Raw genomic sequence first — 23,241 nt, 5'->3', positions numbered from 1 at the left:
CTTGCAACGAATGTTAATAACATTTTTAAGACTATGTTTGCAACGTTTCAAGATAGTTTGTAAATAAAAACTTCCATACATTCATATTTATCTTCAAATTTTATTCCATTTTTATATATTTAATTTTCTTTTTCAATTTAATATTTTTAATTAAAAAATTATCTGAAAAAATAAAAATTATTATATTTAATTTTATAATTATAAAATTAACAATAATAATTATTTATTTTATTTTTTTATTATTATAAAAAAATAACACATATAACCTATGTTTTTCATTAATAGATAACGACAATCTCAATTTTAATTGTTTTCATACTTATTTATTTTAAACTAAATAAAATTTATTTTTACTCATTTTTCACGTATTTCTTTGTATTGTTAGAATTTTGGATTGTTTTTTATATTTATTATATATAAAAGTTAATCTAAAAACTGGAAAAAAATATTATCTTGATACTGAAGGGTGGTGGGAAGGGTAAAATAGTCATTAGATAAAACCCTAATACAACTCCCATTTATTCGGTGGTGAGTGTGGTCTCCTTCCATTCGCTGACGATCAGAGGAAGACACGAAGCCTCCTTCCAAACCCTGCTTTGGGTATTGTTCTTTCCATTTTCTACTTCTCTTTTCTCTTCCTCTTTAAGATCTGCATTCTTTTATTTTCGATCTATATCATGTTTTATTACTAAGCTTAATAATTCTCTCTTTTTTGTTTATCTTTCTATAATTTTCGTTATGTTCGCTTAGATAGTAAGCTATAACCAATCATTTCGATTTGAAGTACCAGTGTCTCACTCTGAACTTAAAATTGTTCCGGATTTTTTTTCTTTTGCTTCTGATCTTTATAGATGTAGAATTTATCTGTATCTGTAGATCTTGGATGTGTAGGTTAAGTTAATGAATCATAGCAAGGCTGCTAGAAAGGACAATCGTTTGTTTGATCTCTATTTTCTTTTAGAAAACTTTTTTTGGAAACAATTTTAAGATCTTGATAGATTTTGGATGGGATTTGCTGAGTACATGAAATTGTATTGGAGAACACTTTTGAAATCTGAGAGATGAGAAGGGAATCAACCGTACCCGAGTTTTGTTTTGTTTTTTTTTTTTTCTAATTTTTGTCACTGCTGATGTGATTTTTGTTTAAATGTTGATAGGTAACCGTTTGAAGTGCAGCGATGGCGGATGGATTGCATTCACGGCATCCATCTGTAGTTCAAAAGTTATCTGGACAGTCTTACTTTATGTCCAGGCTTGCTCCTAATCACTCCAGAAACTATTCTACCAGTGGTAGTTACTTCAATGGAGGCGTGCAGTCTCTGGGTTTGGTTCCAGTCACAGCAAATGCGCCAGCTGAGAAAGGACTGTCTGGATTTTTGGTGGATTTCCTCATGGGAGGAGTGTCAGCTGCTGTGTCCAAGACGGCTGCAGCTCCGATTGAGCGAGTCAAGTTACTCATCCAAAACCAGGATGAAATGATCAAGAGTGGTCGGTTGTCTGAACCTTACAAGGGAATTGGTGATTGTTTCTCTCGAACCATGAAGGATGAAGGGGTGATTGCTCTTTGGAGAGGAAACACGGCTAATGTTATCAGATACTTCCCTACTCAGGTGATTTTTCTTTCCTGTGAAGTTGGAATGTAGTGTCTCTACATATGTGCCAGTATATTTTTCCTGGATCTATGCAGGATAGAAATTTTTTTTGAACTACACATCAAACCCAGTGGCTCTCTGCATATTTGTTCTTCACATTGTCTTTCTGGAGTGTTGTTCATAGTGTTATTCTGTTTTCAGAGTAGTTTATGCTTTGTGGGAAAGGATTTTAGAATATACTTCTAGTCCTATCTCTCTTTAATTTGCATCCCTCCTGTTACTTTTATTTGATTTTGATGTGATGAATGCAAATTTATGTTTGGCATTTTGCTGTTTAGTCTGCGGTATATATTTGTTATTACTGTATCGGTAATGCTTTCTTTTGTTATTTTTTTTTCAGGCTCTGAACTTTGCTTTCAAGGATTATTTCAAGAGGCTTTTCAACTTCAAAAAAGATAAGGATGGCTACTGGAAGTGGTTTGCTGGGAATCTAGCGTCTGGTGGGGCTGCTGGGGCCTCCTCCCTCTTGTTTGTCTATTCGCTGGATTTTGCTCGAACTCGTCTAGCAAATGATGCAAAGGCTGCAAAGAAGGGTGGTGAGAGGCAGTTCAATGGCTTGGTTGATGTTTACAGGAAAACCATCAAATCTGATGGTATTGCTGGCCTTTACCGTGGTTTCAACATCTCGTGTGTTGGAATCATAGTGTACCGTGGTCTTTACTTTGGAATGTATGATTCTTTGAAACCAGTTGTCTTGGTCGGTGGACTGCAGGTAAATATAAAATTTGAATTTGAAATCTCGTCTGTTTTATTACCTTGGTAAAAACTACTCATCTTCATTTCAGTTTTGTATGATTTATGTTTTTCAGTTTTATTTTGTAATACAAGCAATATAGTTAAATGTTCTTGTTACATATATGCTCATAGTTTTCTGGTTCCTAGATATTTGTTGATATGCCTAACCAGATTTGGTTTAAACAGTTTCCTAATGATGCTATTCTACATGTTCTTATGTTTACTTACCTTAGTTATTCTTCTGGTTAACAGGATAGCTTCTTTGCAAGTTTTCTTCTGGGATGGGGAATCACTATAGGTGCTGGCTTGGCCTCTTACCCCATTGATACGGTGCGTAGAAGGATGATGATGACATCTGGAGAAGCTGTAAAATACAAGAGTTCTTTGGAAGCATTCAAGATAATTATCGCAAAAGAGGGTACGAAGTCACTCTTTAAAGGTGCCGGTGCAAACATATTACGTGCTGTTGCAGGTGCCGGAGTGCTTGCTGGTTATGATAAGCTTCAGCTCATCGTGTTCGGAAAGAAATATGGTTCTGGTGGTGGAGGTTAAGATACAGATAATGACGACAATAACGATCTGGAGCAGTGATGTCGTTTCCCTTTTGCATTTGAATAACTTCGATGAAAAACGGTTTTGAATTTTCCCCGAATGTAGGGCCTTTAAATTAGTCCTGCAAACTTGAATTTTAGTTGGATATTACGTGTTAAGCTTATAATCCGTGTAATTTTTTCCAGACATTTTGGTTGATGCAGTTGAATTCTACTGTTTTATTTGTTCATGTTTGTGTTGAGGGTTTTAAGAGTCTGATTGGAGTTGCATGTCTTTTGGCACGTTCAAATTTATTTGCGTTTTTATCTTACAGTGGCTTTGGTTCTACAAATTTAACTAAATTTGTTGCCCCTCTACAATACAATCCTGCAGCATTTTCTCATTTGGATTATTTGAGCTTCTTCTGCCAAAATGGGGAAATATTTGTCAGTGAACCATTGTTAAGGAATTGAGAAGCCTTCTTTCATTACTTCCGTGGGAAAATCTTCTGCCTTTTCTTCCTTTTTGTATTATTCATATATTTATCCGTTTAATTTTAAAAGATGATTTTCATTTTGTGTATCTATTTTTCTAAAACTTCAAAATTAAGTTGATTATATTTTCAATTATATTTTTAGCTTCCCTTTTCAATTCGCATATAGTTAAGTTACTTTTCATAAATAAGAGAAGATTAACAATGAAGTCATATGAAGGACTTAAAACTAAACTGTCATTGAATATGAGCTTCAGAATTGCAACTGTATTTCTAATACTATCTACAAAAATTAGCTATCAAGTGAGATAGTTAAACACTTAAATAATCCATCAAACATAGTAAATTATATTCTTGGGAGTAAAAGTCTTGACAATTTTTCATTTAATGCTGCTTGGTGACACTTCACTCACCTCTCATTGCTCAAAATCATCCACTAATAATTACCTCCAAGGTAATGTTTTGCAAGATATCAACAACCAATTCTGGTATTAATTGATAAGCACAGAAGCACTTGAGTAACCCACCCTTAAAAGGTTAGCTTTTTTACGGTAGATTCCCCAATGTTTGAATGTTTAACAACTTAGAGATTTCACTAACGGAAAGTTATCACCAAAAAGGAAGTGGAATAAAGTGTTTAAGGGTAAAAGTCATTTAGATGTAAACTACAAGAAACAACATTATGAGAAAGACTTGTCCTGTAGATATCATTACAAAAGTGTCTATACAAAAGACAACAGAAACATATATGACGAGTAACTAAGGATGAAATTAAATAGATTATCACCAGTTAGCTTGTTACATTCATTTTTTTTTTATTTACAACTTTATTAATATAGATCATATATAAGCATTAAAAAAAAATACTGAAATATTAAACTTCAAACCAATGTGAAAGCATATTTAATAAAATTTTCTTATAAAAACTTTATCAATAAACATATTTTAATATGGATCTCATGAAATATGATTTCCTTATAATGAAAAAAAATTATTTATATAAAAAAATTTCTTTATTTAAAGAATTTGTTTATTGGATCCATATCAATATGATATTTTTTATTAATAAAAAAAAATCGTAAAAGAGTTCTATTGAAAAAGCTCTTATACAGTTTATGGAAGTCTTGATTCAGCCATATGGTGTAATTACACTCTGGATTCTGTCCAAGGCAAACTAATCATGTATTTATTTATGATGCAATCATGCATTCAAGTGGAAACAATTTGAGGATTGCCAATGGACTAGAAAGACACGACAACTGACTGAAAAATCACCATAACTTAACGTTGGACAATCACAAAGGAAGAATAAAAATAAATTTTTGTATTGATAAAAAAATACAATTAATGTTCAAGGCCCTTCCAAATTATTTACATGCACTCGGCATCTGGGATAAGGTGGCAAAATCAAATTACAAAATTTGTATGAGCAGAAGAAACATTGAGTCCTGAACATGGTAAGAAAAAAGGTTGAGCACCAAAGGCCGTGTGATTTCAGTTGTGTGGTGATATTAAATGTAAAACTTTGTGACTTAAACATATACTAGACTATGAAGTTGAGCAGGGTCAGTTGATCCTATTGACAGAGAGTGAAGAAAGGTCTCTAGGCAGGGGGTAATGGGCGCCGGCAAGTTGGACACTCCATCTTTATATCCATCCATCTTTGCAAACAGCCAAAGTGGAAGAAATGATCACAAGGTGTCACCTGTGTAACACTCTAAATTAGTAAAAGTTTTATTTCAATTGACAAAATTATGGTTCTACTATATACACTCCTCATGTTTCTTGAGATTGCCTTTTTAATGCTTACAGCAATCCCCTTTACATTGTTACAGGATTTAATGTGTTTTTTTGGATAATATGAAGTGTCAGTGTAATGTATTTCAAAAGGGTTATTATAAGGGTTAAAAAGATAAGGGTATGGAATGCAATATTAAGAAACCAGAGCAAGTGTCTGAGTAATTTGTTTTTCATATTTATAATCACTTACCATGCAATCATTAGATCGCTGGGAAATATCAATGGCTGTCATGCAAATCACACAATCTGTAGCCTGTCTTGTTTCCTGATCAAACCTCCTATAATAGCTGTATTTCTCAGGGAGAATCTGCAAGACATGAAGATAAAAACATTCATGCAAATTCAGAATGAAAAAGAGAAAACGAAATACTGGATGATGACTTAAATTCACTCAGGAAAACCTAGAACCAGATTCCTATATGATAAGGATAATACAATATTCTTAATGGTTGCAACATAATCATGCTTATTAGGGTCAAGGATGTCTATGAAATGCTTCAAATTATTAACCAAAACCTCGGTTACAGCTAAAGTAACAATAACAGGAATTTTCCCATTAAATGGGGCTTGGCACATGAAGCAAATGATGCTATGCTATGCTCGGTTGAAGCTCAGACTTCTAGAAGAGGCAACTATGATTAAGAATTGTGTGTGCGTTAATGGTTAATTGGTTATAAAAGTATTCAAAAGAGGTAGTTGAGCCTAACCTGACGAGGAATGAACCAACGTGACCCAAGATAGTGCTGAAGTAGGAGAATTGCAGCTTGAAGTCCAATAAATACAGCCAAACAAAGACACCAGCTCTTGTCTGGTTCTATGCGCATGAAGTTGTTAGGGCAACCAAAGATATATAATGGGATTGCCAGCCTAGTCACAGTTATCCCTAAGATATAATGAGGATGCAAGGGTTTACGCGAATCGCGAATAACATTGGTGATTATCTGAGGTATCCAGAAAGAGTACATAAGAAGAAGAATTGGTCTCAAATAATTATGGAACTCATACATGAGTAGAATGCCTCCCAACAAAATCCCATCTGCAGAAGAAATTAAACTGTTAAATTTCAGGCCTTCTCTTTCATAAGAAATTATCTCCATTAGTTGAAACAACACGAAACAAATAGCTAGATCTCTTAGGCATTCTTCTACAGTGGAATATACAATAACAAGAACAAAGTAGGTGAGGTCGGTTACATAGACTGCATGACATCATCTGGCTCGGTAAAAAACCGAAAGTTCAGAGATATTAATAGAAAGAATATGTTGGAGAAACTTGGATATGAGAACACCAAGAATCTAAGGTATAAAAAAGATTAATTTGAATAAAAACAAGTATATGCTGCACTATGAGAGATATTTGCCATTCCATAGCTATAATAGTGCTTGGTGACCCATAGCTTCTCAATATTTATGTTGGCCCAAATAAATAGTATGAAAATACATTAAATTTATTGCTTATTTAATGGCATTTTAAAGAGCAATTCAAATGAAAAAAAAAAAACATGAAATTATTATAATTTTAAGCAAGCATCATAGTTTTTCTATTCCGGTATCAAAAATAAACTAAAGCTGTAACTGAATCTTGATCAGTAAAACAGCAAAAAAGTAGTTTAACTTAGAGCTGACTGGCTGTAAGTAGAGTGCCTATCAACGCTCAACAACCCAGGAAACAAAAAAACTTGATTATGCATCCCAGGAAGCTAATGTCACAAAGGAAAACTCAAGTTGAGGAGAACAGACTACTATTTAGCAAGACAGAAAATTTAATTCTGAATAAGTACTTACAGAAACGACTGTATAAAACTGAAAGTTCTCGCCTCATTGTTTCCCAACCTTCACCATTACTCAAAGGCCTACCTGCCTTCCAGATTGCAAGGAGATATCTCATCTCAAATATTGAGAAGACTACAAACTTGAAAAATGCAGCAGTTGCAAAAGCATTAAACAAGGATTCTGCAGTGCAGGAAGCAGCAACAACCATTCAGCAAACAATCTTACTATTACAAAAGAAGAATAATGAATCACTAATGAAAAATGACAATTAATTGTACTATGACATTACATATTACAACAATCAATGAAACACAGCACAGCATACTCAACTTGCATCAATAATCTTCTTCCCATAGCATGAACAATCCCTGTTCCCCCACCCCTAAAAAAGTTGAACTTCTAAAATGGAACATACAATAATTATTTTTAGATACTGTATACTGTAATGTGTGTAAACTACAACTAAGTGTCGTATCAGGGACTGAAGAACGAGTAATAAGATCTGGTCAAGATTGGAGTATTTGAAAATATAACTTCTATATTTCTGGCTATACTCTGTAACTAACTCCTTGTAAGTTGCAGTTTGTTAGTCTCTTTAGATCAGTTACATATAGCTGACTTCACTCTATTGTATTTTGGCTTTCAGTTTTTCAATAATACAATATAGTTTCTCTTTACTCTATTAGTTACAAGGTGCAAATATGGTAATATAAAGTGGAGGCATTGGATTGTTCAAACTAAAATCTTCTTTCCATGGGGAATTGACCAGTTTTCAGGTATGAATGTTTGGGATGCTTACAGTAATGAGTATCCACAAGGTAAATTACTTTTAAAGCCTGCTGGTTAAGTCAACAAGATTAAGGGCACAGTACAGATACTAGAGAGTCCTTTTCCATTTAGAAAGGATCTTCAATATGTTTTTCACCTCAAAATTGGCACCTCAGAGTCCATAAACAAAATGGATTATGTTTGAGAGGGGAGAGAGAGAATAGTCTGTAGAACAACCTCAAGTTGTGAAATTCATAACTTACCAACTAGTATTCCTGCAGTGAGATGTAAAAGGCAAAGATAGGCATCCATAATTGCTTGCTGACCAATCATTAGTATGGAAACCTTAGCAGCACCCTGTAAAGGTATATGTGAATCATATTCATCTTCTACAATCACATGTACATAATTACAAATTTATGAAATCTATGGCATGTAAACTTTCAAATATTGTTTGGTACGTTCATCACAACTATTGAAAAATTTTATATTGATTCCATTAAATATTAAACCTATGGCAGGTGAAATTTCAGAAAAAATCCAAAGCAAATTCTTACAGATTGAGTGCTGCTATGCTCCATTTGACGAATTAATAGAAGGACTTGCAAGAAAGAAACCTGATATATGTATATTAAGGAGCTCACGCCATAATGGATTGTGACAGAGACATAAAGCTGTAAGAATATTCATTATTGAAGGATACAAAAGTAACCATCAAGGTATAGTTCACTGCTTTGTTATAGTAGACCTCAATTTTGACAGACGTTGCGTTTAGCAGTAACGGTGAGAAGCAGTCCCCATCATCATCGGCGGAGGGGCTCTCCATTAACCCTTCTAGATGAAAATGATCACGTTCACCTTCTGTAGGAAATAAAGTAGAAATTTAGTAAATCAAAATAACAACAATATAAACAAATTAATCCACAAGAAGAATGTACTCAATGGACAAAAAGTGGTTAAAACTAAGTAAAGTACATATAGTTTTACATTCATATACGTAGCAGTTGGTAATATTAAATCTAGTAACGTGTTTCATAATAGCATTACACTCATACTGTGGACACCAAAAATGGTTGTAATAGAAGTTATTCTATTAGAAATGGAAAAAAGTATTTACGAAGATGATAAGAAAACCTTCTAAACAAGATAAAGAATACAAAAAAAGAAGAAAATTGTTTGTGTAAGAGATCCCTAATCCATGTATATGACAGACTCCTTACTATAGAAGAAAGAAAGTATTCATAGGCAAGGAGAACACAAGTACCGTTATTTGATGATGGCAAGCGTGAAACCTGAGCAGCAATTTCGATATTACAATGTTTCTCCGCATCATGAATCAGAGCTGCAGTAACCAATACGGGAAAATAGCAAGTCAATAGTATAACTACAGCTATAAATAAATAAAAAAGAAGTGGGGTGGGTTGGCCTTCAAGGTATACTGGTATTAAGAAAAATTACAGTGTTTTCTTCTCCACATTTTATCTCTCGAAGAATCTTGCAGTACCTGAGATGAGAAAACTCCAAGCTGTGTACAAAAGGCATATACGAAGCAAATAAGTATTTCTGACTGCTAACTTTTTTTATAATAAAAGACAAATGTTTAGTCAAAGATGGAAAAGTACAAGTAATTTGAAGGATAAGGGAAATCCTCCATACAAAAAAAAGGAAACACAAAGTAATGGTGAAAAGGACAGCATTAATGGAGCAAATCTGGTCAATCTGTTAGCATAATTTTTGTTCAAATTCACATAAAAATATTAAGGATTTGCTACCAGTTACTCTCTTCAAATGAATTTGTTTAAATGAAGAAAAGTTGTACAACACAAAATATATATATATATATATATATATATATATATATATATATATTCATGTCCAGTTTAAAGAACCCAAATATGGTCCTAATTCTTAAGGTTTTAAGACGATAAAGGGTTCTAGCATTTGGAAATTCTAAATAATGTTGCTATTGGAAATTTTAAACTGCAAGGTTGCACTTTGTATGAAGATAATCTTATTAGGGTATTGAGATGGATATATTACAACATAAATATTTTGATTTCCATTCCAGCATCAAATGTTTGACAGAAAATGAGTAATCCAACAAAGAAAAGATCATCATTAACTGGCAAGCTTATGACATAAAATCAAGCCCATGCAAATGATTACAAAATTTGGATTAAACCTATCCATTATCTAGGACTTGGAAATATCAATGAAATGAGTTAAGAAAATATCTAAAAACAGGAACAGATATTAATCACCAAAAGTGAAGTACTGTTAGGATTATTGTAAGCCATGTAATGCAATCAGATTATAAAATTTAAAAGATCAAGGATGCAAGAAATAACATTGTTACCAGATGATATGGATTAGATAAAATATAATCTTCATTCTGATTCAACTCCCCTTCTTTTCCACTGCAACATGAGGAAACAAGATATACTCTTCAGCACATTCAGATATTGTAAGTTTTACTGTATGGAAATATAAGCATTTCAGTTAGACCCAAGGACTGAACACACAGAAATAGTTATATTTTACTGCCATAAAATGGTTTATAGATCAGATTTGGAGAAAAGTACATCAACTACAAAGAGTTTCCTCCTAATGAGGAATTTCTTCCTAAATTTCAATAAATAACAGACACATCAATCAACTACCTCCTGCAGGTATGTCATATCACCTATATAACATGATAAGTGTCACACCATAAAATGTAACTGCTTAGCCTACATTTTTTTCTAACAAAACCTTCAATGGCCTCAGGCCATCTCCCTCAGCAGGTTCAACAGAAATAGGCCTATCAATTTCATTGCAAACAGAATTTTATCTATCAAATAAATAAAAAAATTAAAGTATGACCAAAGACAAAAAAACCGATTCAAAATGAAATGTCAAATTTGGACAAGTTTTAATTTTAAATAATTGAGAGAATATATATTTATAAACCAATTTGAGCTCAATATAAATTTGGTCTGAACATCACATTGATGATATCCAGGAAATTTACCTGTTGGCAACCATTCGAAGCTGTCTAAAAGGCCATATGTATACACCTTCTATTCTGACTTGGGCACCACTGACATCGTATTCATTATCAAACACATCATGGAATATAACCACCCCCTAATGAAAAGCAAACGAAAGAAAATAATAGACTGTTACAGAAGAACAAGGACTATTCTACAGAAACAGTAATAAAGACATGATTGAAACTCTAATTCTGCACAAAATAACAATATTATTATATAATGAGATGAAATGGTCAATTGTTTGCTCTAGGATATTCAAAATATAGAGATCAGGCTAGATTATTGTGCATGCGTTTGTGTGTGTATTAGAAGTATGAAGAAATAAACTTGGCTCAGCAACTGAGACTGACACAGTACACAAAATGATAGCTAAGATCTCTACAGATTATTAACCTCTATTAAATATGAATACAGATACTTGTCCAAAAAAGTGTAAAACGCACTATAATGACAACTAACAAAAGACAGTTTCATTCAACGGAGAAGGCTAATTGGATAAGTTTTAATCGTTCAATTTCAAAATGGAGAAATTAGAGATATGATGTTAAATGAAAAGATGAAATTACGGAAAGAGAAAGCAAAAGATGAAAACCTAAAAGGTATAGACAAAATTAGAGATGTAGTTTTACTAATAATCAAATGTCACATACTCACATTTTCAAACAAACTAGTGTACAAAGTTCATTATCAACAGAACTGCTGCATTAAGAAAACATATAGATAGTTACTCTAATCGAGGTCAGCCTTTTTCATGTTTGACTTATTAAGGAAGTGTGTCTATCATGTGAAGGACAACCTAATAAAAAACACAAAAGCCGACCTCACAATGGCAGAAACTACAGTTTGGTAAATGAAATAATATAAGAGTGAAGAGTTTTTAGTTCTTCAGAATAACAAAATGATAAGATACATAGGAACTTTAATAACTTCAAGCGTAATGCAAAAGCCATTAATATTTCAAATGAGTGAATAATAAATTAATACAGTTTCAAGTAGAACAAATAAGAAAATATACAACATACGAAAGCCGCATTCAACATTTCACCTGAACGTAATGCACTCCGCTTATCTTTGTCGGAGTACTAACTAACTCAATTACAGAATTGCCATTTGTTTTTCTGATGTCTTGAAATCTGGAAGAGCCATTTGTGGTATCCAAAAATTTCCAAGTCCCTGCATTTCAAGAGGTCAACATACAAACATTCTCAGACTTCAATAAACTTATAAATTTATCCCACAAAAAGACAATGAACAAAGGAAATTTAATCAAATGACACCTTTTAGAAATGAGGCATATTTCAGTAAATTTCACATAATTACTTTCAAAATTACATGATCTTTCAAATGCCTTAAATTCGTTTAGTTAATTTGAGGCAACAGGCACCCTAGTTTTAGCATGGATGCTGCCTCCTCTGCCTTTATTATGCTGTGTCAAATGGTAGCAGATTAAGAACATGTAAAAGGTAGGCATAAAGGTAACATAGCATTTAGCAACATGCTTGCACCCAAAAAAAAAAGACAATAAAAAATATAAAGCAGACACAGATAAGGTTTTCTAAAGGTCAATAATATTATGGATTAAATATATTTTTAGTCTCTTAACTTCCAGTGAAAATTGGAATTAGTTACTCTTCAAAACTTTAGCCTAATTTAGTCCCCCAACTTTAGAAATGTGTGAATTTAGTCTTTTTAACTAAATTTTGTTAGGTTTATTTAATGTTTCAAGCATGTTTCATAGTAGCATTTGAGTTGTTTATACCATTCAACACATTTTTGTTTTAATGTTAGCTGAGAAAAGCATTTCAAACATTAAATAAAATTAACAAAATTTGGTTAAAAGAAATAAATCCACGCCGTACTAAAGATGGATGACTAAATTGGTCCAAAGTTTCGAAAAAGGACTAATTTCAATTTTCACTAAAAGTTAAGGAATCAAAAATATATTTAATCCTAATATTATAAACTAGTAACTTCTTGATAGCTCAGAGTTAGTTCGTTATCCAATCTTAAATCCTCTGAACAGACATCCATCAGTGAAACATATGTTCAGCATGGTACTTACATGAAACATGAACCGACCAAAGCTACAACTCGAATATAATAGAAAACCACACATACACTAAGGTTAGTAATGAATACAAACCTTTGTAAGTTCCCGTTATGTTCCATTGTGAAAAAGGACCTAAGTTGCTCTCGTCCTTTCTTGTAAACAGCTGCTGAGAAAGGTAACACATCAATAACATACAAATATAGTGAGTTCACCTTCAATCACATTTTGACTCGATCATTACAACCCCAATTTGTCAATTCAAATAATTTTCAATCCTAAGTAAGGGTTTGGGAAAATTAACATCAGTAAGTGACAACAATATCCTCCATCCTTTACCATAAACCTGATTGCAAATGCATTATTTATTTTTTATTTCAAGATTCAATGTTCTTTAGCTACCTTTTATACATGTTCTGAAAACATTTTTTGACTACAAAAATGAGCAGAAAGTGTTCTGGAAAGAAAAAGAATTTTTAAAAATGCCCAATACCAATTATGATTGCTGATTGTTGATTGCCCAATATATAAATCTATAATAGCATATATATCGATACAATAATTAACGGTCTTGGGGGTAACAAAATTTGAGATAAGATTTCATCTCTGGACACCTTATGAGTTACATATGAAAGATAAATTCTAACGTATGACCATTTTCTGAGAAGACTACATGTAAAGCCCCAAAAAATCATACATAAAGCACACACTGGCATACAATTCTATAAATAAAACTGAAGTACCCTGCAAATGCAGCACTTTCCTTATCCTTCTCCTCACGCATTCTCTTCCAACACCATCTATAAACATTCTGACAAACTTAACAAACACCTATCGTTCTTCTCCCAAGGATATTCTAAACACGCTCAATTAACATCAGTTTTAACAGAACTAAAGTTTCAAATTTCCTGTTCCTAGGGGTCTAGTCTAATTCACAAATCACAACTGCATAAAGCAACAGAAGCACATGCAATCCCCAACTGACAACAATTAAAATGCAGGCACAAATCTTCAACATTACAACTTCAAAAAAAAAAATCAAATGCACGTGCACCCTAATTGTTTAATTAACATACTCATTAAAATAAACTGAAATTAAAGACAAGCTCCAAAACAAACCTCATCGTCCCAGGACCTAGTTCTCTCCCTCAAGGGTCTGAGACCCGCCACAGGATTAACTAACAGTAGAACCACCCACCACCCAACTGCAATCTGAAACAAAAATTCAAGCCCCCTCCTCTTCTTGCACAAAGAAAACTCCAATCTTTGAGTGGCAACCATATCAAATCCCCAAAATTCAACTCCAATTCAAGGACCCACTTTTCAGTCGAAGCTGAACAGAGGGAACCCAGGGGAAAAACCCAAGACCCACCATAGCAAATAGCTTAAAAAGGAGGCAACAATAAAAGGGTTGCTTCAGAAGAAGTCAAAAGGGCCAGGAGGAGCTTGATCAGATAGAGAAAACGATAGACCAACGACTTAATTGGTCACCAAATGCAATTTTTGAAGCAAAAAAGATGCCTTCACTACTTAGCTTTGCACCAAATTTAACTTGAGTTGTACTAATCAACAATCACCAGTAGTAACAATTAAAAAACTATGGTTTGGAATTTGGGTTTGGAGCAAATTTTTGCTTCCAAGAGATTGTCCCAGAGTTGGTTGTTAACTAGTTTTCTGGGTTTTGGTTTTTTAGTAAAAAAAGCTCACGGTCCTCCAGAACTGAAGCAATCACGCTCTTTGCTAAGGTGATTCCTTGCACGCGCTACAAAGTATTATTTACTGGTTATTATTTAGTATTACTGTTATTATTAAGTAATAGTTTATTTGGTTAAGTAATTTTTTTCGACTCTCTCAGCATGACTCTGTACTGAAAATAATATTTATATTATCTTTTTCAACTCTCTCAGTATTTTTAAATAACTACTCTATTAAAAAAAAGATGGTGGATTGCTCCGATCTCAATGTAATAGATACCATTGAATATGTATTTAATTTAATTCAATATTCAGGTTTTAAAACTCTAAATTGTTTATTTAGAATAATCTTTTACTACTTGCTAACAAACTCAAATTAGAATAATATCGTATTATAAAATATTCAAATAATAATAATAATATTGCCATCACATGTGAAGGTAGGTTAAGTCATAGATCATAATCCATTCATAATCAATCATTATTTGAATTATGGAGTCAGTAATTTGGAAAACCATTCGGAAGAAAATGTTATGCTACCTTTGCATGTATCTGGCAATCCATGATTACACAATAATACACGTACTTTTCTGTATTGTTGATATTTTTTTATGACATGACATTCAAAATTTTCATTACAAATGGATTGCATAATTAATCAAAGAGTTTTATATATATACTTCAATTATCTCCGTCTGTGTTTTTTATATAATAACGAAAAAGGGGTTTTTAATAATTTTTTTTTATAATTTTTTAAAAATATATACTGATAGTTTGTGATTGATCTGTTTTAAATATTTTTTAAAAATAAATTCAAACAGACTAAAAAAATAATAACATATATCATGTTATAAAAATATTATTAAAAAAACTGTTAAAATATCAACCTCCATAATAATATTCTTGTTTCAGCCTCTGGATACTGTCAATGATGATTCATACCAAAAAGAAAAACATGAATAAAAAAACATCAGTTTGTACTTATTAGATGAACATAAACCCTAGACACAGTTTTTTAATGATTTGGTTACCCAATAAAAATTGAGGTACAACATTAATTTTGTTTCTTGTTGAGTATTACGATAAGGGGAAAAATTGCAAAAAGTATAATTGGCCTAACTTTGTAACTAACCTAGGTTGGGATATTCTTCACTTCAAAGCTTGATTTAAGTGTTGTCATTAATATTCATCGTTCCAAACGAAACAAACAATATGGCAGGTAATTCGATTGTTTGTATGTCCTTGTCTGATGGCATTAAGAAGAGAATGAAAATATAATTTGATATGTTTCTTTTCATCTGGAAATTCGTAGAACTATAACTTTCTTTCATTTATTCTGTGAATGTGAATGTTTTTTCTACCTTTTAGTAATAAATGGTTTTCCAATAACGACTCTATCATTGTATCTTGAGTTATGATTTTTTTTTTAACATTGTATATATTTTTAGATTTTGGACCTTTTAATAATTGGTTTTGTATAACGTGTAGAAATTAGTCTATTATTGTAATGCTTTTTTTTTTCTTTTAGAAAATGCTTCACTTAGCTTTTTTTTTTTGTCAAAATTAGTTGTAGATAAAGTATATATGTTTGTTTACGGAAAGATATATGGAGAATTTTCCTTAAAGAGATAATGTTGTTTTTTTATTTGTATATTTTTATTATGTATATGGGTTTCAACAACCTATAATTGTTAAGAAAAAACAATTATGAGATCAGTGGAGATAAATCAAATAGTCTATAAAATGATTTCGTGAAGATTAAAAATAAAAGTTGTATACTTTAACAAAGCTATAATCAAAACAAAATATACAAGTTAACAGTAAAATATAATATATTTATGATGACAAAAATAATTATTAAAAACAAATGTAACATATTTACAAACATGAAAAAAAATATATTTACGACTCAATGGTTGGTTATGATGATAAATAATAGGCTTAAACCCTCCCTTGGTCCTAATATTTGTGTGAAAATCTCAGTTCGGTCCTCAAGTTTTGAACTGTTTCAATTAGGTCATAATTTTTGTAAAAATGCACACATTTTACCCCAACCGTTAACTGATCTCAAACGGCGTTAAGTTTAGCTAACGTGGAATGCTGATGTGTTGGCTTAATCCCTTCTTGGTCCTCGTATTTGTGTGAAAATCTCAGTTCGGTCCTCAAGTTTTGAACTGTCTCAATTAGGTCATAATTTTTGTAAAAATGCACACATTTTACCCCAATCGCTAACTGATCTTACTGTGCAACAATTATCTTCTGCTATTAGTGGAATAAATAGCTTAAAGGCTGGTGATGAACATATAGGTTACCAAGTTGGTTCATTTGCAGAAAAGGCTGTGAGACTGATTGCACTGGTTACGCGAGTTTTCTGGTGACTTTATTTTTTGAGCCGACGAGATAATCTGTGTAAAATCCCTGATTCTCAAAGAGATGAATAAAATCCCTAATTCAAATAAACTAAATAATAGGCATTGTGCCACGTGAAACACTGGTTATTTTAAAAAATAATTCATATAATTAAATAATACACGTCAGCTAAACTTAACGCCGTTTGAGATCAGTTAACGATTGGGGTAAAATGTGTGCATTTTTACAAAAATTATGACCCAATTGAGACAGTTCAAAACTTGAGGACCGAACTGAGATTTTCACACATACGAGGACCAAGAAGGGATTAAGCCAACACGTCACCATACCACGCCAGCTAAACTTAACGCCGTTTGAGATCAGTTAACGATTGGGGTAAAATGTGTGCATTTTTACAAAAATTATGATCCAATTGAGACAGTTCAAAACATGAGGACCGAACTGAGATTTTCACATAAATATTAGGAGCAAGGGAGGGTTTAAGCCTAAATAATATAATTAGTTCTATATGGTATATAATTATTTGTTTTAATGTTATTTTGTATTTATCATTATTTTTAGGAGAATGGTTGGCATTATCATTACTTTTATTATAGTTAGTTTTTTCACTATAAATTGTCATCATACAACTTTTTCTGCTATGATATTAATAATAATAATAATAATAATAATAATAATAATAATAATAATAATAATAATAATAATAATAATGTTACTATATATCATAATAACAAATTAAAAAAAATGGTGAGAAATAGGAATAGCAAAAAAATTCGCAGGTGGGTAAAATCAGCCGCGTAGTACAAGCGGATATTTATTAATCGCGGGTAACACTAATGAGTATTTTAATACCCGTTTCTAAAAGGGTCGGGTGTCACGCCCCATTAATTCTCCACTTTAGTAGAGGACAAGTGTCACGTCCTCTGGATTTCCTAGGATAGTGGGAGACAAAGTGTCAGCCTCATTTAATTCCCCGTCCCTCGAAAACCGTGTGGCAGCAGGGAGAATGAGAGTTTCCAGAAAGTGAAAGACAGGTGGCAGGCAGGGAGTGGACCAAACGTTTTATAGTATTCGTTTTCACTAAAGTTTCCCCAATGGTTGACTGTTCGGTCATTCTCATAAATTATCTATATTGGCTCGGTCTTAAATAGTACTCGGTCACTTCCTAAAGTATATTTCTACGTTCGTTTTTCTCCATGGTATTTGACCGTTCTATATTAAAGAATTATTTCAGAATAAGACTGTGTATTACACTATGGAAATTTAAGCATACGAAACGAGAAAGATGAAGTATATTATGATCATTTTAAGATAATTCCAAGGAAGAATATCTTGTTATTGAAATTGATTTGGTAAAGTATGAACATGGCTAAGTTAAGCTGTTGCTTTTCTTGATATTTCGTGATTATTTCTTCTCATGTAGAGAAGGGTAACTCATGTGTGGGAATGACAGGAGGTCCTTTAGCCTCAAGGTATTTCTATACCGAGGTAGCTCCACTAGACTAACCTCGGGTGGCGGTCTGTTGAGTGTATCCCAGCCAGGTCCACCCGGGTGCACAAGTGTCGTAACTACATAGTTCATACCGTTCAGACAGTGTCAGTAGTGATCAATCATGAATTTTTTTACCGTTCGGCCATAATCGTTCGGTTGTTCTCTTCACTACAATGATCATCCAATGGATGTGAGCAGAGGGCGACTTTGAAGATTCTCTGGAAGAAGCATTGCAGACTGTACAACCCGACGATAGCGTAGGACCGTATGGTCAGTAGCTTGCAGATAGCTTTATTGTATAGATAACCGTTCGGTGTATATAATGTTTTGTAAAGCCGTTCGGTATAACCCTTTTGTAATACCGTTCGGTCTTGAACTAAACCCATGACCGTTTGGTCTAAACTTGTATATTCTATCATATTTGTAGCTTCTTGTGCAATTTTAAATTCTTAATGATATTTCCTTTTCTCTTCTCTTTATTTTGCTTCCTCTCTACTGTTCTCTCTTATTGTTCCTGTTAACTCCTGAATATAATTATCGTTTTCAATCTATATTTATTGGGATGTTACATTAATGTTATCAGAGTAGTTTTATCCTTAGAGTGCCTGTAGGTTATGAGTATACTATGCTTGTGCTGTGTGCTCTACCGTTCGGTTAGAATATATTCTAGCCTCTTATAAATAAACTAATGGATCTTTCTTTCTATTGAAAATAGAAGATGGCTCCAAGACCTCCTCCTCAGCTTGTCGATCGGGATTCCTCAAGCAACAACAACAACTTGTTGGAATCAGTCATCCAAGCCCTCTAACAACAAAATGCCACTCTAACTCAGCAAAATACGATTGCTTTGCAACGCCTGGAAGCTGCCAGGGTGTCGGCCGAGAACACCCAGAGACAATTAATGGAAATGATGAGAAGTGGGACGCCAGCTAGTGGGCCGTCCGGTTCTACAGCGAACGCGCAGGCCGAATGGAGCTTGGAGAGCTTCCTCCAACACTGTCCGGCCAAATTTGACAGAAAGTGCAGTGCTGATGAGGTCGATCACTGGCTAAGAGATATGGAAAAGATTTACAACGCCAAGAGGTGCCCGAATGATAATAGATTGGCATACACCGAGTATCAACTGACTGGTGAGGCCAGTCATTGGTGGAGCGCAATGAAGATGCTGTTGGAAGACGAACGTACTCCTATTACACGGGAGATATTTAAAAAGAAGTTTTACGGAGAGTACTTCCCCGATAGCGTTCAGTTCGCCAAGGAAGTAGAATTCCTCCAGTTGGTACAAGGAGAAATGACTGTATCAGAGTATACCGATCGGTTCAAGCACCTCATTCAGTTTTACACCATGGGAATCAATGAGGAATGGCAATGCAGGAAGTATGAGAATGGGTTGAAGCCTGATCTTAAGGTGATGATTTCCAACCTATGCATTAAGTCTTTTTCAGCACTTGTAGAAAGGGCTAAGGTGTTGGAACGAAATATGTTGGAAGCCGAGCGGCAGAAGAGGCAACAACTGATCAGTCGAGGACCAGTTCCATCCAAGAGTGGTCCCGTTATGAGACGAACACCTTACTCTCGGCCTCTGTCGTCAGGATCAGGTTCTTCCTCCCAAGCATCTGCATCGGCCGATTGGTCAGTGCAGCAAGGCTCGGTCACGTGTTTCAACTGCGGAGGACCATATTACTGGTCGTCATGTCCTCAACTAGGAAGATCCAAATATTGTACTCGGTGTGGACGAAATGGACACACCAATACCGAGTGCAGCATGGGAGGCCGAGCGATCGTGAGACCCCCAGTTGCTGGAAGAGTCCCTCAGAGGGGTGGTGGACGGGCTCAAGCAGTGGGCCGAGTGTATGCGTTGACTGGAGTGGAAGCAGCAAGTTCAGGTAACCTCATCACCAGCACTTGCTTATTGTATGGACTGCCTTGCTATGTGCTGTTTGATTCGGGGGCAACACATTCCTTCATCTCGAAGGCATGTGTTGATAGGTTGGGTTTGACCGAGAGTGAGATGCAGCTTGACTTGGTGGTGTCAACCCCAGCAACTGATGAGGTTAGGACGTCTACTGTCTGCATTAGATGTCCTATTGTGGTAGAAGGGTACAAGTTTAAGGTAAACCTCATCTGCTTGCCTCTTCAAGGTTTAGAGATAATTTTAAGGATGGATTGGTTAACCACCAATCACATTCTTATTGATTGTAGGAAGAAGAAACTGATTTTTCCAAGGGAAGAAGAGAAGCTGTCGTTAACGCTCGGTCAAGTCCGAGAGGATCTCATTGAAGGTGCCATGTGCTTCCTGATATTAACTCATATGGAAGTGGTAGAAGGAGACCGTTCGACATGAAACAGTTCGGTCATTGAGGAATTTCTGGACATTTTTCCAAAAGAGGTGCCAGACTTACCTCCGCCGAGAGAAGTGGAATTCTCTATTGATCTAGTGTCGGGGGCAGGACCGATATCCATAGCACCTTACTGAATGGCAGCAGCTGAATTGGCCGAACTTAAGAAGCAAATTAAAGATTTATTGTAGAAGTAGTTCATTCGGCCAAGTGCATCACCTTGGGAAGCTCCTGTCTTGTTAGTAAAGAAGAAGGATGACAACTCTCGGCTCTACATTGATTATAGGCAATTGAACAAGCTGACCATCAAGAATAAGTATCTACTGCCGAGAATAGATGATTTATTGGATCAACTGTATGGAGCAACAGTCTTCTCCAAGATTGATTTACGATCAGGATATCATCAGATTTTGGTTAAGGAAGGTGACGTCCAGAAGATTGCCTTTCGGTCTCGGTACGGTCACTACGAGTATGTAGTAATATCGTTCGGTGTTACTAATGCTCCTACAATATTCATGGATTACATGAACCGTATCTTTAGACCCTTCTTGGACAAGTTTGTGGTGGTTTTCATTGATGATATCCTTGTATACTCCAAGAGTCGAGAGGAGCATGAAGAACACTTGAGGTTAGTGCTCGGTATGTTAAGGGAAAAACAACTTTATGCAAAACTATCCAAGTGTGAATTCTGGATGGAGGAAGTACAATTCCCGGGGCATGTGATCTCGGCTAGAGGGATTGTAGTGTATCCGGCCAAAGTACGAACGGTACTTTAGTGGGAGACACCCCGTTCAGTCACAGATGTGAGGAGCTTTGTTGGGTTGATTGGCTATTATAGACGGTTCATTGAAGGATTTTCTAAGATAATGGCACCGTTAACCCAACTGACCAGAAAGGACCAACCGTTCATCTGGACCGATCGGTGTGAGTTCAGCTTTCAAGAGCTAAAGCAAAAACTGACGAGTGCTCCAGTGTTAGTAATTCCTGACGTCAATAGACCGTTCGAGGTCTTTTGTGATGCCTCCTATCAAGGCTTAGGTTATGTGTTGATGCAAGAAGGAAAAGTGGTGGCCTATGCCTCTCGGCAATTGAAGGTGCATGAGAAGAATTATCCAACACACGACTTGGAGCTAGCAGCAGTGGTGTTTGCGTTAAAGATATGAAGGCATTACCTTTATGATGCTCAGTTCCAGGTGTTCAGCGACCACAAAAGCCTCAAGTACATGTTCGATCAAAAGGAGCTGAACATGAGGCAAAGAAGATGGATGGAATTTTTGAAAGACTACGAGTTTGAACTCCAATACCATCCTGGAAAGGCCAATGTGGTAGCTGACGCTTTGAGTAAAAAGACCGTCCACATCTCAACAATGATGGTCCGAGAGCTGAACTTGGTTGAGAGCTTTAGGGACTTGAGATTGTAGTGTGAGCTGGAACCGAACGATATTAAGTGCTGCAGTATGTGGTTTTCAAGTAATTTGTTTGAACGCATTAAAGAGAAGCAAGCTGATGATGAAGATTTGTAGAAGGAAAGAGGACCGATCGGTTCAAAGCAAGAAAAAGAGTTCAATACAGGGACGGACAGTCTCTTGAGATACAGAGGAAGGACGTGCGTTCCAAACGATGGGGAGTTGAAGAGACTGATTCTTGAGGAGGGACATCAAAGTCATTTTAGCATGCACCCAGGTATGACTAAAATGTATCAAGACCTCAAGAGATTCTTTTGGTGGCCTGGAATAAAGAATGACGTCGCTCAGTTCGTGTCCTCATGTTTAACCTGCCAAAGAGCTAAGGCAGAGCATCAAAAAATGAGTGGTCAACTACAGCCACTGGAAATTCCCTTATGGAAGTGGGACAACATCGCCATGGATTTCGTGACCCACTTACCCCGAACGGTCAAAAACCATGATGCTATATGGGTTATAGTCGATCGGTTAACGAAGAGTGCCTACTTCCTTGCTATTAACTTGAAGATGTCTATGGCAAAGTTGGCTCAACTATACATCAAGGAAGTGGTTCGGTTGCATGGAGTGCCATCAAGTATCATCTCAAACCGAGACCCCAGATTCACTTCTCGGTTCTGGCAATCACTTCAACAAGAAATGGGAAGCAAGTTGCAAATGAGCTCAGCATATCATCCTCGAACCGACGGTCAGTCTGAAAGGACAATCCAGATGCTTGAAGACTTATTGAGGACGAACGTTCTAGATCACTTGGGAGTTTGGGATGAGATTTTGCAGTTAGCAGAATTCACCTACAACAACAGTTTCCAGTCCAGCATAGGAATGACTCCTTTTGAAGCCCTTTATGGAAGAAAATGCCGAACACCCTTATGTTGGTTTCAAGAAGGAGAAGCAGTATTGACTGGACCTGAACTCATTCAACAAACGACTGAAAAGGTGAAGCTAATCCAAGAGAGATTGAAGGAAACTTAGAGTCGACAGAAGTCTTATGCCAATAAGAGAAGAAGACCCTTGGAATTCGTTGAAGGAGAGCATGTATTTCTTAGGCTAAACCGA

General features: G+C 34.8%; 2 protein-coding genes across 3 annotated transcripts; one reads left to right on the top strand and one right to left on the bottom strand.

Annotated features, from left to right (window-relative positions):
* Positions 1-467: 467 nt before the first annotated feature.
* Positions 468-3,168, top strand: LOC106754266 (ADP,ATP carrier protein 3, mitochondrial). The gene is made up of 4 exons (XM_014636279.2): positions 468-600; positions 1,158-1,610; positions 1,993-2,364; positions 2,640-3,168. The coding sequence occupies exons 2-4, from the start codon at positions 1,179-1,181 to the stop codon at positions 2,937-2,939; spliced, it is 1,104 nt and encodes a 367-aa protein (XP_014491765.1). The 5' UTR covers positions 468-600; positions 1,158-1,178; the 3' UTR covers positions 2,940-3,168.
* A 1,545-nt stretch (positions 3,169-4,713) lies between these two features.
* LOC106754271 (transmembrane E3 ubiquitin-protein ligase 1) lies at positions 4,714-14,511 on the bottom strand. Of its 2 annotated transcripts, none has more exons than XM_014636285.2 (14): positions 13,950-14,511; positions 12,927-12,999; positions 11,829-11,956; positions 10,762-10,877; positions 10,108-10,168; positions 9,210-9,276; positions 9,016-9,093; positions 8,455-8,612; positions 8,309-8,368; positions 8,015-8,108; positions 6,996-7,163; positions 5,919-6,247; positions 5,402-5,518; positions 4,714-5,116 (listed from the first exon to the last, which is right to left on the bottom strand). In XM_014636285.2, the coding sequence occupies exons 1-14, from the start codon at positions 14,109-14,111 to the stop codon at positions 5,015-5,017; spliced, it is 1,713 nt and encodes a 570-aa protein (XP_014491771.1). In that variant the 5' UTR covers positions 14,112-14,511; the 3' UTR covers positions 4,714-5,014. The 2 variants fall into 2 exon arrangements, with proteins under 2 accessions (XP_014491771.1, XP_022633590.1); XM_022777869.1 differs by having other exon boundaries at positions 12,927-12,996; positions 13,950-14,510.
* Positions 14,512-23,241: the final 8,730 nt, after the last annotated feature.

Source organism: Vigna radiata, unplaced genomic scaffold (assembly GCF_000741045.1).
Source record: "Vigna radiata var. radiata cultivar VC1973A unplaced genomic scaffold, Vradiata_ver6 scaffold_86, whole genome shotgun sequence".
In the NCBI taxonomy this organism is placed as follows: Eukaryota; Viridiplantae; Streptophyta; class Magnoliopsida; order Fabales; family Fabaceae; genus Vigna; species Vigna radiata.
Note: the sequence above shows the minus strand (reverse complement) of the source record. Positions and strands in the feature narration are given on the sequence as shown.